General features: G+C 37.6%; 1 protein-coding gene across 16 annotated transcripts in view; it reads left to right on the top strand.

Moving 5' to 3' along the window:
• Positions 1–14,363, top strand: part of KANSL1L (KAT8 regulatory NSL complex subunit 1 like) — an 81,125-nt gene that overhangs the window by 37,597 nt on the left and 29,165 nt on the right. For 12 of the 16 annotated variants that reach the window (XM_070732166.1, XM_070732159.1, XM_070732165.1 and 9 more), the window contains 7 exons: positions 465–669; positions 1,864–2,014; positions 3,027–3,137; positions 3,657–3,794; positions 6,871–6,992; positions 8,732–8,856; positions 12,488–12,542. In XM_070732166.1, the coding sequence (XP_070588267.1) occupies positions 465–669; positions 1,864–2,014; positions 3,027–3,137; positions 3,657–3,794; positions 6,871–6,992; positions 8,732–8,856; positions 12,488–12,542 (907 nt within the window). The remainder of the gene's footprint in view (positions 1–464; positions 670–1,863; positions 2,015–3,026; positions 3,138–3,656; positions 3,795–6,870; positions 6,993–8,731; positions 8,857–12,487; positions 12,543–14,363) is intronic. The other 4 variants (XM_070732167.1, XM_070732168.1, XM_070732163.1 and 1 more) reach the window with 1 other exon arrangement.

The raw sequence follows: 14,363 nt of genomic DNA, 5'->3' as shown, positions 1-14,363 counted from the left end.
TATCTGAATAACAAATATTATTTATGCACATATTAATTAAACTAAAGCAAAGAATGTATGAACCAGAGAACTGTCATGGATTCTTAAAGTTGGAATTTATCTCATGTAGTCCAACAACTGCTCAATGCATCTGCTAAAATATTTTGAATCTATGGCTATTCAACAGTTTCTGTTCTTTCTGTTCTAATTTCCAACCTGAATCTACTTATCTGCTGTTTCAATGCATTTTTTCTTGTCCTGTGTTCAGGACAAAAGAAAACAAACCCACTCCCTTCTTTATATTACTTTAACATGTCTGGAAACAAAAGTACTATACTTCATAAAATACATTACTTAATTCTGATATAACAATAGATTTTTAAATTAATATATTTAAATTAATATTAACTGTAAGTTAATATTATGTAGTGTGAGTTTTTAAAAATATTATTGGCAACCTGGGATAATAGTTAGGTATATTTCAGAGAATCAGAGAACAAAGAAGAAATTTCATCTTCTAGCAGTTCCCTGGCTGATCAACAACATCTGAAGAGAAGAAGGAAAGAAAAGATGAAACTGAAAACACCTACTGTTGCTCTGATGAGCACATCTGCTCGCACTAGACCACTTCTGAGTTTCCAGAGGAGAAAGTCATATAGAATGAACACAGCTTTCACTTTAAATAACCAGGTGCAGATGTGCTTCCATTTTCTTTAATATAGTGTTAAGATTCCAGCCAATATATACTGTACATCAGTAGGTCAATCTCAGTATGTTTGTATGCATACTGTATATATTATTTTTATATATTCTGTTTTTTCAGAGCCTTGAATATGTATGATAAATTTAAGGCTGGCTGTACACAATACTTTCATGTGTCTTGCAAATATCATATTCAGTGAAAGGACAAATGTTATTCATATTATTTTATACTTCTTTAAAGTAAGAATCAAATCAACCAAAACTAAGCATATATTGCAGAAGAGTACATTCAATTTTGTCCAGAGAATATTTGTTATAAATAAAGGTGGTCTCAGAGAACTATCTGCTGTTTTGCAGTCAACATTCCTAACTTTTGGTTTCATTTTTTAAAATCAAGTCAGAAAAAAAAATAGTTTACTTCATAGGTGCTTCAAGCAATCTTATTTATCAGCTTAGAAGCATTTTATCGCTTCTCAAATTCTGTAACTTTTAAATTTTTTTACAAAAGTAATGCAGTCATTCACACTTACGAATGACTTGGTGACTACATAACGTTGCAGAGACATTGAAGCATGCCAACCTGTCGCTTCCCCCACCCCCAATCCTTGCCCTATCAGGTCACCAAAGGCACTGGGCCTACTCCCCCCCATTCCCCCCCTCACAATCCTTGCTTGAACTCCATATTGTGTGCCACTTCTGCTGGGCCATGTGGAGCAGCCATTTGCAAATTAACCTCTGCAAAGCAGCATTTTTCAGGCCTTTTGCCTTTCTGTATGGCCTCTTTAATTCAAAACAGGGTAATGAGCCACAGTTTATGCTTTGAAGTTTCTATATTTCCCTGTTAAAAATGTTTTTAAACAAATGAGCTGGTGCAGTGACACAGAGAACAAGCAATAAAAGTTTCAGTGTTAAAAGGGCAATGCAGAGGGAGGGGGAAACAGATACAATTAGAATGGTTTAGTTTTATTGCAGTGTCATTATTTAAGAAAAAAAGTTGAGCACAAATTAACCCAATGAATTGTTTATTTTTTAAGGGAAATATAGTCCATCAAAATCTAGTAGAACTGTGTCATTGAAGAAGTGATTTATTTTGTTTGGATTTGATTTCAGTTTTAGCTCAGTTTATTTTAGGATTGGTCAAATTATTAGTAAATTGGTTTAAATCTGTATGCCATTTTATAGGCTTTACATCATAGCAGTACCTTGTATAATACAGAAGAGATTGCAAGCAGCAAAAGAAGTATATATGAGTTTAGCACCAATTCTAGTATACGCAAACAACTCATGTTGGAATTAGACACATCATTCCATCCTGTTTTATCATTTCCTTCAGGTAAGCTAGTTACCTGCTATTGCCATGGGTAGGTTATTCTAAAATCTCAATATAGTATAAAAATCATTATGAAAGAACATTTTCTTAAAGCTGATTGTTATGATAATCAAATCTCTAATTGGTTTTGCTGTGTACTGGAAAGTCATGGTACAATCAGCAATTTGTAATTAATTGGTTCCATTTAAACAATTGTTTTTACTTTTGTTCTGTTTCCTAATGTTTAAAGCAAATTTCAGTTTTTATATCTTCAGTCATTTCAAAACTGTACAGTTTTCACAATTTCTTTGCATTGGTTTTAGTCATTCTTATTGCTATTATTTGAACCTGTTGATAGTTGATCTGTACCTAGTTTATAAATAATTGAGGACTAGCAATTGTAGTTTATGGATTCCATTGTGTGAGATAAAAATATAATTCCGATGTATCAAGCAAAAACCAATCTTGCTGAACAATATGTGATCAATTTCGACAATGCTAGTTGATTGTTGTCTAATCAACTTAGATGAAGCATTGGTAAAAATAATTATAAAGAAATTGGTTCAGTATTAGCTGAATTCTGTCCTTGGAGAAACAGTCTCTTGAGGAAGTGCTTTGAGGGTCATGGTCTTTATGTAATGATGTAGATTTTCCTATGATATCATAATTATAGATGCAAATTTTAATATCTATAAATGCTAAAAACTGCTAAAATATACACAATATGACAATAATCTCCCTCTTGTTTCTGCTTTGTGTTGAACTTTGTTAGACTCTTTAGACACCTAAAGGTGAATAATATGATACTTGTTTTACATAACCAGAGAGACAATTGATAATTTTCACTTGTAATGGAAAATTTGATGCCAGGTTTTTAATATTACAGTTTTCATATATTTATGCACCGTGTTGTTTTATTTGATACTATTTAATTACTAATTGGAACCATCCAAGAGTTAAATATAAGATGGGGAGGCATTTACAGTAAATGTTTTAAATAAATAAATGAAGTTATCTGTTGAAATATGTTTTGCAGATGTTCCTCTACATCTTCAGTTTAAAACGTTACTCAAGAAATATGAGATCAAAGGTGATGCTTTTGAAGGTGCTGCTCTTGGTTTAGCATACAAAATGTCTCCATTAAATGGTATGTGGTATTAAAAAACTATTTTATTCAATAGTTTATTGGTTTTCTATTGTTCAATGGAACTAGTATTTAATACAATAGGTAGATAGATAGATAGATAGATAGATAGATAGATAGATAGATAGATAGATAGATGAGAGAGAGAGAGAGAGAGAGAGAGAGAGAGAGAGAGAGAGACGGTAGATATAGATATATCTGCTTGCTTTGAACACTGGGATCATCATTCCATTTTTGTAGTGACCAAATCTTTTATATCATATGCCCCTTTAGAAAATGAAATTTATCCATTTCTCATTTGTTTTGATATATTTTTAATTTTAAGTAATTCAATATCTTAAAAGCATACTGCCAGAAATTAAACTGGCAGTCTACGGAGTCCGAGTCTACGGAGAGGGGCGGCATACAAATCAAATCAAATAAATAAATAAACAAACAAACAAACAAACAAACAAACAAACAAACATTTTTGTCTATTTTCAAATAGAGAAAGAACCACAGTAATGTTTGTTTTTATCCCAGTTTTTAGTCAAATTAAAGCTCCTCTTCAACAGTTGAGTCATGGATATGAATCCAGCTATAAATATCAAAGTATGGCAAAAGTATCAGAACTGTTTTCAGAGGGAAGGAAGAAAAGACATTTAAGTGAGACATTGTCTGGTAAGTATATAGTACTCATGATACAATTATACTGAATAGTATGGTGTTGTTTTAAAATATACCTGCCACACCACTGAAAAAAAAGTACCATACCTTTCCAGGTTATAAGTTATTTTATATCCTGAATAATAGAATTCTGTGAGTTATGAGGCACATTTTAAAATGCAGTGGTCCACAGATACTTTAAGAACTAGATCAATTTGGCATTCTACATTCATAATGAGAAACATCTCATTGTTAATGAACAACATCTCTTGAACAATCTATAATTTGCTTACAAGGGAACTCCTTGAGTGACAGGTACCTAACATCCTCAAGAACAGTGTTTCCCAATCTTGGCAACTTGAAGATATTTGGACTTCAACTCCCAGAATTCCCCAGCCAGCAAATGCTGGCTGGGGAATTCTGGGAGTTGAAGTCCAAATATCTTCAAGTTACCAAGGTTGGGAAACACTGCTCAAAAGGACAAGACCTTATGATAAGGGCACATTTTTAAACTAATGTACAAACATTAAGAGCCAGAGTCTGATCTCTACTTTCATATCTGATTCAAACCATAAGGCGCATTGGAACCTAAAACCCTGCCCAGAGGAATTTAGACTGGGTTTATTCTGGTAGGGGAAATGTGTCTTTACTAGTAAAAAATAATAATAAAAACTTTAACAACAAACCATGACTGAAAATCAATAGGGTGAAATAATAATTCTCTATTGAGAAACTCTTGTCTGTTTATTCCAACCTTTGTGCAAAGCTAAAACGTATGTCCAATTGCAAGTGAATAAAGAACTTCATTTATGTGTGCCATAATACTCATTTACATTAAATAAACCATTACGCTATATGACATGATTAGGATATATAATATATTTGTCCAAGAAGCAATGGTTTGAAAAATATCGAAATGAATTGTAAATACAGTATATCGCTCAGGCATCCATGGGTCAAAAACAGTAATATTTGAATCATTCCATTTTCAAGCTAAACCTATTGCACCCATTAAAATGGAATGAGCAAAAATCTCATTATATTGATTCACTGTTCTACATGTAAAAGCTAGTAGTAGGGTGGCAGGGTTAATACTCCTAATTTTCTGGAAACCTTCCAAAGATGAAAGGTAGTGGACAGAATTTCATGTGAATGCACATAAAAACATAATTGTTATTTTAAGTTCTGAAGCATGCTGCCTCATTTCCTAAATCAGAAATGAAGAGCACAATGAACTAAAATAGCATTTAATTAAAGAAAACAGTTGAACAATTTAGCTAGACTATCTATTGGAACTGTCCATTTTTTATAGGTTCTATAATAAAATCATTATCAATGGAATAGAATAATAAGAGTTGGAAGGGACCTTGGAGGTCTTATAGTCCAATCCTCTGCTCAGGGAGGAGACCCTATACCATTCAGACAAGTGGCTGTTCAGTCACTTTTTCAAAGCCTCCAGTGACAAAGTACCCACAACTTCTGAAGATAAGCTGTTTCACTTGTGTATTGTTCTCACAGTCAGAAAAGTTCTCCTTAGTTCTAGGTTACTTAAAAAGGTAAAAAGTAAAGTTTACTTAAAAGGTCTGAGTAAATTAATTAAAAAGATGTTTCCTTTTAGTACAGTATATGACTAAAGCTCTAAAACTGCTGGTAGTATGCACAACCATTTCTGAGTAACAAGTGGTATATTTCCATATTTATGCATCTATCAAAATGAAAATCAGTGTAGAGAAACTTAAGGTTTTACGCTTAGGCAACAAAAATCAAATTGCTACAAATTACCTGAAACCTAGTTCAATAGCAGAACTGTGAAAGAGATCTTGGAGTCCTAGTAGACAATCACTTAAATATGAGCAGCAGCAGCCCAAAAAAGCCAATGCAATCCTAGGTTGCTTTTAACAGAGGGATAGAATCAAGATTATGTCTACCAATAGACAGTATAGCTGAATTGTTTAATTTTTTTATTACATTTAAATGCTATTTTAGATCATTGTTGTCTTCATTTCTGATTTAGAAAATGACACAGCATGGCTCAGTACTTAAAATAACATTTTATAAAACCAAACTAAGACCATACTTAGAATAATTCATCCACCATATAATAAAAAAGATGTAGAGACTTTGGAAAGAATGCAGAAAAGAGTAATAAAAATTATTAGAGGGCTGAGGACTAAAAAATATGAAGAATAGTTGCAGAAATTGTTTGTCTAGTCTAGTGACAAGAAGGACCGTGTGTGGCCTGATAACAATTGTCCAATATTTGAGGAGCTTCTACAAAGAAGAGGGGGTTAACCTATTTTCCAAAGCATCAATAGGCAAGACAAGAGTCTACGGAGAGGGGCGGCATACAAATCTAATAAATAAATAAGAAACAATGCATGAAATTAATCAAGGAGAGAAGCAACCTAGGATTGGAGAAAATTCCTAACAGTGAGAATGTTACTGGAGACTTTTAAGAAGAGACTGGACAGCCACTTGTCTGAAATGGTATAGGGCAGTGATGGCGAACCTATGGCATGGGTGCCACAGGTGGCACACGGAGCCATATCTGTTGGCACATGAGCTATTGCCCTAGCTCATCTGCAACATGCATTTTTGTGTGCCGGCCAACTGGTTCTGGGAGGGCTTTTCCGGCTTCCAGAGAGCCTCCAGGGGGATGGGGGAGGGCGTTTTCACTCTCCTCCGGCTCCAGGGAAGCCTTTGGAGCCTAGGTCGGGTGAAAGACTGGACCTACCAGAAGTTGGGAAACAGGCCGTTTCCAGCCTTCAGAGGGCCTCCGGGGAGCGGGGGAAGCTGTTTTTGCCCTCCTCAGGCATTGAATTATGGGTGTGGGCACTCATGCATGTGCAATAGTGCGTGTGCACGCACTTTTGGCACCTGAGGGAAAAAAGGTTTGCCATCACTGGTATAGGAGGTTGGACTAGAAAACCTCCAAGGTCTCTTCCAACTCTGTTATTCTGTTCTGTCATCTGGAGTGAAAAAGTCATAATAACTGCATTGCTAGCCTGCTTTCTACTCTAGACATGCTTTTGCAAATATTTATGTTGTATGTTTATTACTTAGAATATTGTTTTTAATCTTTTGATGGCAGGAGCAAGTGATAGTTGTGAAGCATTGTCTTTTCAGCATGAAGGACAGGAGTCTTACAGTAATTTTACAGCAGCATCCAGTGTTGACATGTTATCTAGATCTAGTCACAGTATCTCATCACAGGTATGATAATGTTGTCATATTGCTTAATTTTTCAAAAATAATAATAATAATAAATACTTGAGTAACTTTATAGCTTCTATTGAGGCAGTGGCATTTTTCTGTAATGATGAATCTTGAAAACAGTTTTTAGTTTTTAGGAACTGACATTTTCTATTTGTCTTTAATGAATTTAAAATCATATCTCATGCTTCAGCATATTTCTTAAAAATAAAATATTATTAAATATCGGATAGATTTCTGAATGTATCTGCTCACGTGACTGCTAAAATTACATCACATTATCATTATCACATCACGAATCCCAGTGGCCGATAAGGTCCCACAGAGTTGGCCTTCTCCGCGTCCCGTCAACCAAACAATGTTGTTTGGCAGGCCCCAGGGGAAGAGCCTTCTCTGTGGCGGCCCCGGCCCTCTGGAATCAACTCTCCTTGGAAATTAGAACGGCCCCCACCCTCCTTGTCTTTCGCAAATTACTCAAGACCCACCTATATCGCCAGGCATGGGGGAACTGAGACACTTCCCCCAGGCTTTTATATTTTATGTTTGGTATGTATGTGTTGTATGGTTTTAATTGCTGGGGTTTTATATATCTTTTTCTTTTAATATTAGATTTGTTCACTGTTATATTGTCTTTTATTATTGTTGTGAGCCGCCCCAAGTCTTCGGAGAGGGGTGGCATACAAATCTAAAAAATTTATAATTATTATTATTATTTAATAGCCAGACAAATTACAATTTATTTTTGTTCCTAAGGCCTTTTAACAAAATATACAGAAATCGAGTCTGATTTCAAAATCAGTCTATAATCTTTAAAAACTGCCCTGAACATCATTTATTTTTTCTGAGGCATCTTCCCAATGTCACAAAACGTTGAAAACATTAGTACGGGTCCTTGTAGTAATGCACAAAACTTAACTGTACTTTCTGCCTCTTTTTTTCTTTAAAATCAACCCAACATTCTCTGCCTGTCTGCTTTTCTCCATTTTTCTTTTTCTCATTTCCTGTCTACATCTTTTTATCCCTTTCCAAGTCTTCCCTGTGTGATCATCTGAAACTTTGTTTTCCTAATACAGTCTATTCATAGCTCTCCCATCAAGTCTTTCAACAATCTTTACCTAGAAATGAACATTCTTTTTTAATTCTTCTCTTTTTGTAGCGCTGTGGCCTTGTTATTTACCAGAGAAAAATCTTAGTCACCTGTTAGATAGTACATTATAGAGTTACATTTCTTATCATCTCTGGGGAAAAATAAAGATGCTGTGACCAGAAGCCTGTGCTTTCCCTTGAAGGAATTGCACTTCTTTGGGCAATTCAGTATGATAGTCGCTGTAGTGCCGGGCTATGGGCACTACAGTGACTAGAAGTGATTATTTAAGCATTTATCTTTTCTCTCTTATCTAAGCAATCATAGTCACATTTTAAAAATGCTTTTGGTTTTTATCAAAATGATAATTTTGTGTAACTTCATTTTTAATGGTTTAGGCTAGTTTAGATACATGTTCAGTATCAGCAATTATAATTTCAAAAATTGAACATTATTTCTCACAATTTTATACATTTGAAATAAGTATAACTTTATAAAACCAACAAAAAACATTGCCAACTTCAAAAGAAAATATTATGTTAAAATGAATGTATTTATTTGAGTTTGAAACCTTAGTATTATTACTAATATGCGCACTGACATTTGTTTTTCATATATCTTTTAAATGTCATTTAATTAAACAATTTTTAAACAGCTCAATTCAAGACGGAGACTGAGAAGTGAGTGTTCCTACGACATAGACAATATTGTTATTCCTATGTCATTAATTGCACCATCAAAACTGGAGAAACTTCAGTATAAAGAAATTCTTACCCCAAGGTATTTGAAATGTTATTGAATTTTATACATAATATAAAACTTAGTTCTGATATAAAGCATATTGTATACAATTGACAATATTGTGGAAAGGTCTAGTCATGCTACTATTTATTAGGGAAATGGATATAGTGCCTATATAACACAGCTCTTGGGATGTGTTCTTAATGCTTTCAATAATTATTGGGTTTGACTCTTGCTACAGTTATCTTATGTTGGTTAATAAATCACAAGTTTCTATAAATCTAAATTACTTTTCTGTAAACAAAGATATTTGAGACCTATCTCATGGATTAATAGCAAAGCTAATTCAGAAAAGTTGTAGGATTTTTATTGCTAAAGATAATAAACTGTTTCATACAACATTTGAATGAATGAACAGACTTCAGTGAAATTAATGTTTTTTCTGTGTCTATAATATTGCAGAAGGCACAAAAGATTAAGATATTTAATTTAGATGAAAATTTTTAAATATTTAAATGTTTAAAGTAAAATGTTTATGTTTCATTATACTGTATAAATTCAGAATTTGGCAACATCATACTACATATATCCATATCTTACATTAAACTTATAAAAGCTTAAAAATCCAGTTGCAGGTAAAAATTTAGGCATTCTTCATCACACAGTTTTAACAAATCCCCAAGGGAACAGAAACTGATACACTTCTATATAATTATGGTGAATGCAAAAGTTTGGACATCCTTCATTCAGCTATCGCTCTCCAAGTTGTTAGAAGTATTAGGTTACTAGTGGCGAATGAATCAGATCTATGATTGCCTAGGGGAAATAATCAACAATCATGGGCTCTTTTAAGAAGATTTTTGAGCATTTAAAAATGGAAATAATCTGCTTTTGAAACGTAGTAGAAGGCTATAAAATATCTAAATATCTAAACTCTTCTACTTATTTCAACTGAAAGAAACATTTAAAAATGGAAATTAAATGGAATGGAAAGATAAAAAACGGAGAAAAAGATGTGCTAAATTCAGAACTAAACAGTATCTGATAAACCTCCTCCTCAAAAATGTGAACTGAAACAGAGATAGAGTGGTACCTCAAGATACGAACCCCTCGTCTTACGAACAACTCGTGATAAGAACCCGGGGTTCAGAAAAATTTTGCCTCTTCTTACGAACTTTTTTCGAGTTACGAACCGGCATTCGGAGACTGCTGGGAAGCCGCGCGGCTGTTTTAAAAGGTGACAGCCGAGCGGCGGGGCTTCCCAGAAGCCTCCCGAATGCTGGTTCGTAATTCGAAAAAAGTTCGTAAGAAGAGGCAAAATTTTTCTGAACCCCGGGTTCCGTTCGGGAGGTTGCTGGGAAGCCCCCCAGCCCAGCTGTCACCTTTTAAAACAGCCGCGCGGCTTCCCAGCTGTCGCCGAACGCCGAACGTGGAAGTTCGGGTTTGGCGTTCGGCTTCGGGAGACAGCTGGGAAGCCGCGCGGCTGTTTTAAAAGGTCACAGCCGGGCTGGGGGGCTTCCCAGCACCCCCCCGAACCCCGAACTTTTGCCGAACTTCCGGGTTCGGGGGGTGCTGGGAAGCCCCCCAGCCCGGCTGTGACCTTTTAAAACAGCCGCGCGGCTTCCCAGCTGTCTCCGAACGCCGAACGCGGAAGTTCGGGTTTGGCGTTCAGCTTCGGGAAGCTGCTGGGAAGCCGCGCAGCTGTTTTAAAAGGTGACAGCCGGCCTGGGGGGCTTCCCAGCACCCCCCCGAACCCAAAACTTTTGCCGAACTTCCGAGTTCGGAGTTCGGGGGGGTGTTGGGAAGCCCCCCAGCCCGGCTGTGACCTTTTAAAACAGCCGCACGGCTTCCCAGCTGTCTCCGAACGCTGAACGCGGAAGTTTGGGTTTGGCGTTCGGCTTCGGGAGACAGCTGGGAAGCCGCGCGGCTGTTTTAAAAGGTCACAGCCGGGCTGGGGGGCTTCCCAGCACCCCCCGAACCCCGAACTTTTGCCGAACTTCCGGGTTCGGGGTTCGGGAGGTTGCTGGGAAGCCCCCCAGGCCGGCTGTCACCTTTTAAAACAGCCGCGCGGCTTCCCAGCAGTTGCCGAACGCCAAACGCGGAAGTTCGGGTTTGGCGTTCGGCTTCAGGAAGCTGCTGGGAGGCCGCGCGGCTGTTTTAAAAGGTGACAGCCGGCCTGGGGGGCTTCCCAGAAACCCCCCAAACCCCAAACCTTTGCCGAACCTCCGGGTTCGGGGTTCGGGAGGTTGCTGGGAAGCCCCCCAGGCCGGCTGTCACCTTTTAAAACAGCCGCGCGGCTTCCCAGCAGTCGCCGAATGCGGAAGTTCGGGTTTGGCGTTCGGCTTCGGGAAGCTGCTGGGAAGCCGCGCGGCTGTTTTAAAAGGTGACAGCCGGCCTGGGGGGCTTCCCAGCAACCTCCCGAACCCTGAACTTTTGCCGAACTTCCGGGTTCGGGGTTCGGGAAGTTGCTGGGAAGCCCCCCAGGCCGGCTGTCACCTTTTAAAATAGCCGCGCGGCTTTCCAGCAGTCGCCGAACGCCGTTTTTTTACGGGATTTTTTTTTGGTTGCACAGATTAATTGACTTTACATTGTTTCCTATAGGAAACAATGTTTCGTCTTACGAACCTTTCGTCTTACGAATCTCCCCCTGGAACCAATTAAGTTCGTAAGACGAGGTATGACTGATTACAGGTCCATTATATAACATTACTTTTCCAACAGTGGTCCACAGTTATCAGAAGGAAAACTTTTATCTTTGAAACTATTACTTAGTTTCAATAGCTATAGGCTCAAGATGTTTTGGAATAAAATACTTTGGACTAATGAAACCAAAATTAAACTGATTGGTTACAACTGCACAATATATCTGGAAGAGAATGGGTGAAGGATTTGTAAAAAAAAACAAGAAAAAAAACACCAGTTCATTTAGGGGTTTATTAAAACTTGTAACTTGACCAGAAATGCTTAACCTTTTCATGCAACTGTAGATATTTCCCCACTTTTCAGTCATTTATCAGTGAATTTTGATGACTACATTTAAGCAGCTGTCAGAAGCAACCAGTGTGTCTCTGCTTTCAGACATTCACAACATTTATTTCTCATTACTGATGTTCATTGCAAGTCAGTGAAACTAACTAATCTATCAGGATATTGCTACCTTAGCTACCTTAGAAAGAGGAAAGAAAATGAACCAATTACAAAGGTAATTCTTTGGTTAATATAAGATTTCTGATGGAAGAATGTCAAGAAAGTAGAAAAAACAAATGAGAAATATTTGTTTAAAACAAGGGAATATATTTCTTTTAATTTATGATAGTATTTTCCATAAACAAAAGATTACAGAAAAAAATTATTGACCTCCCTTTACTGAATCTTGGTTGACCCTCAATTTTAAAATTACATGGGAACATGTAGTCTTAGGTTCAGATAAACACAGTACATTGATGCATTTGCACAAATGATTTGATAAAATAAAAAGAGAAACTTACCTAAAATTTAAATTATGTCAAAGCCAATGACTTTGAAACAGATAAATTTTAAATATGAGAAAGAGTTCAGTTATGTAATTGAATGGGCATATGTATTTGCAGTGTTTAGAGTCATTTTCGTAATGAATTAGATTTGAGTTTTATCTGAACAATTTTCAAAGAAGAATCTTTTTTATCAACAGCTGGAGAATGGTTAGCCTAAAGCCTTTAGAAAAACTGCATGAGGATGAAGATAAAGTAAGATATCAGCTGTTGTTTTATACTGAGGAATTTTATATTTTTACTTGCAGATAAATTATTACACATCAGCATTGTGAAAGCATTGAAATGAAAGCATGTTAGTATGAGCAAAACATTCTTGAAATCTGAATATATATATATATTTGGGAGGTTTGGGTGGCTGCTACAGTTATTAACATACAATATTGGAGCCACAAGTGAAATGAAGCAGCTATATATGAACAACTACAGTGTTGGTCATGACCTATAAAGCCCTACGTGGTTTAGGACCAGGTAACTTATGGGACTGTTTTCTGCCTCACTTATCCCAGCAGCCGGTTAGGTCCCACAGAGTTGGCCTTCTCAACGTCCCGTCAGCTAAGCAATGTCAGCTAGCAGGACCTAGGGAAAGTGGCTGCCCTGGCCTCTGGAACCAACTCCCTCCAGAGATCCACACCGACCCCAGCCTCCTGACCTTTCGCAGGGTTTTAAAAACTTACCTTTGTGGGCAGGCCTGAGGGCCATTGAGTTTAACATCTTGCTCTGGTCTAGGATATGATTGCATGATTATAGTTAGAATGAATGTGAATGCCTGGTTTTTATATCTTTGGGGTTTTAATATTAGTTTTAGGTTTGGGTTTCTCTTGCTATATTTTGTACTGTATTTTATTCTCATTTATATAAGCCACCCTGAGACTGTGGAGAAGGGCAGCATAGAAATCCAACCAAATAAATAAATAAAATAAAAACACATTCAGACACATTGAAAGTCAAAAGTCTTTCAAAGGATATATCCCAGCAGCTGATCAGATCCCATAGACTTGGCCTTCGCCAGATCCTGTCGGCTAAGCAATTCCGAGTGGCAGGACCTAGGGGAAGAGCATTCTCTGTAGGAACCCCAGCCCTCTGGAATCAGCTCTGTCCAGAGATTTGCACCGCCCCCACCCTCCTGGCCTTTCTCAAGGTGCTAAAAACACCTTTGCCAGCAGGTTTGGTGCTGTTGCGCATTAACATCTTGCTCTGGCTGATGATATGAATGTAGGATTGTAATTGAATGAATATGAATGTCTGGTTTTAAATAACTTTGGGGTTTTAACACTAGCTTTGTGTTTGGGTTTCTCTTGTTGTATCTTATATCTTTATTCCTATTTTTGTAAGTTGCCCTGAGTCTACGGAGAAGGGTAGCATAGAAATCCAAATAAATAAATACAGTGATCCCTCGATTATCGCGAGGGTTCCGTTCCAAGACCCCTCGCGATAATCAATTTTTCGCGATGTAGCGGTGCGGAAGTAAAAACACCATCTGCGCATGCGCGTCCTGTTTTCCATGGCCGCGCATGCGCAGATGGTGGGGCGACGGCAGTTCGGAGGCTGGCAATGGTTGTTTTTCATGCCAGCCACCCCCCCCCCAGGGCCTCCGGGCTCCTCGCCGCTACCCCCCGCCCGCCCGATTCGCCCCTCCCATCCCTCCCTCCTTAGAACGTGGATTTTTCGCCCTCTCAAGTTGCTAGTTCTGAGTGAGAACACCTCCACCACTTCTGATATTCAAGTCCAATTAGACGCTGGATGTTTTGCCCTCATGTTTCTAGTTCTGAGTGAGAACACCTCCCCCACTTCTGATTTTCAAGTCCAATTAGACACTGGATGTTTTGCCCTCATGTTTCTAGTTCTGAGTGAGAACACCTCCCCCACTTCTGATATTCAAGTCCAATTAGACGCTGGATGTTTTGCCCTCTCAAGTTGCTAGTTCTGAGTGAGAACACCTCCCCCACTTCTGATTTTCAATTCCATTTAGAACCTGGATGTTCTCCCCTGCACTGTTCGGAGAGTCCAATGTGG

The sequence above is a fragment of the Erythrolamprus reginae genome, chromosome 1 (assembly GCF_031021105.1).
Source record: "Erythrolamprus reginae isolate rEryReg1 chromosome 1, rEryReg1.hap1, whole genome shotgun sequence".
Taxonomy (NCBI): domain Eukaryota; kingdom Metazoa; phylum Chordata; class Lepidosauria; order Squamata; family Dipsadidae; genus Erythrolamprus; species Erythrolamprus reginae.
This window is presented reverse-complemented; position numbering and strand designations above follow the sequence as displayed.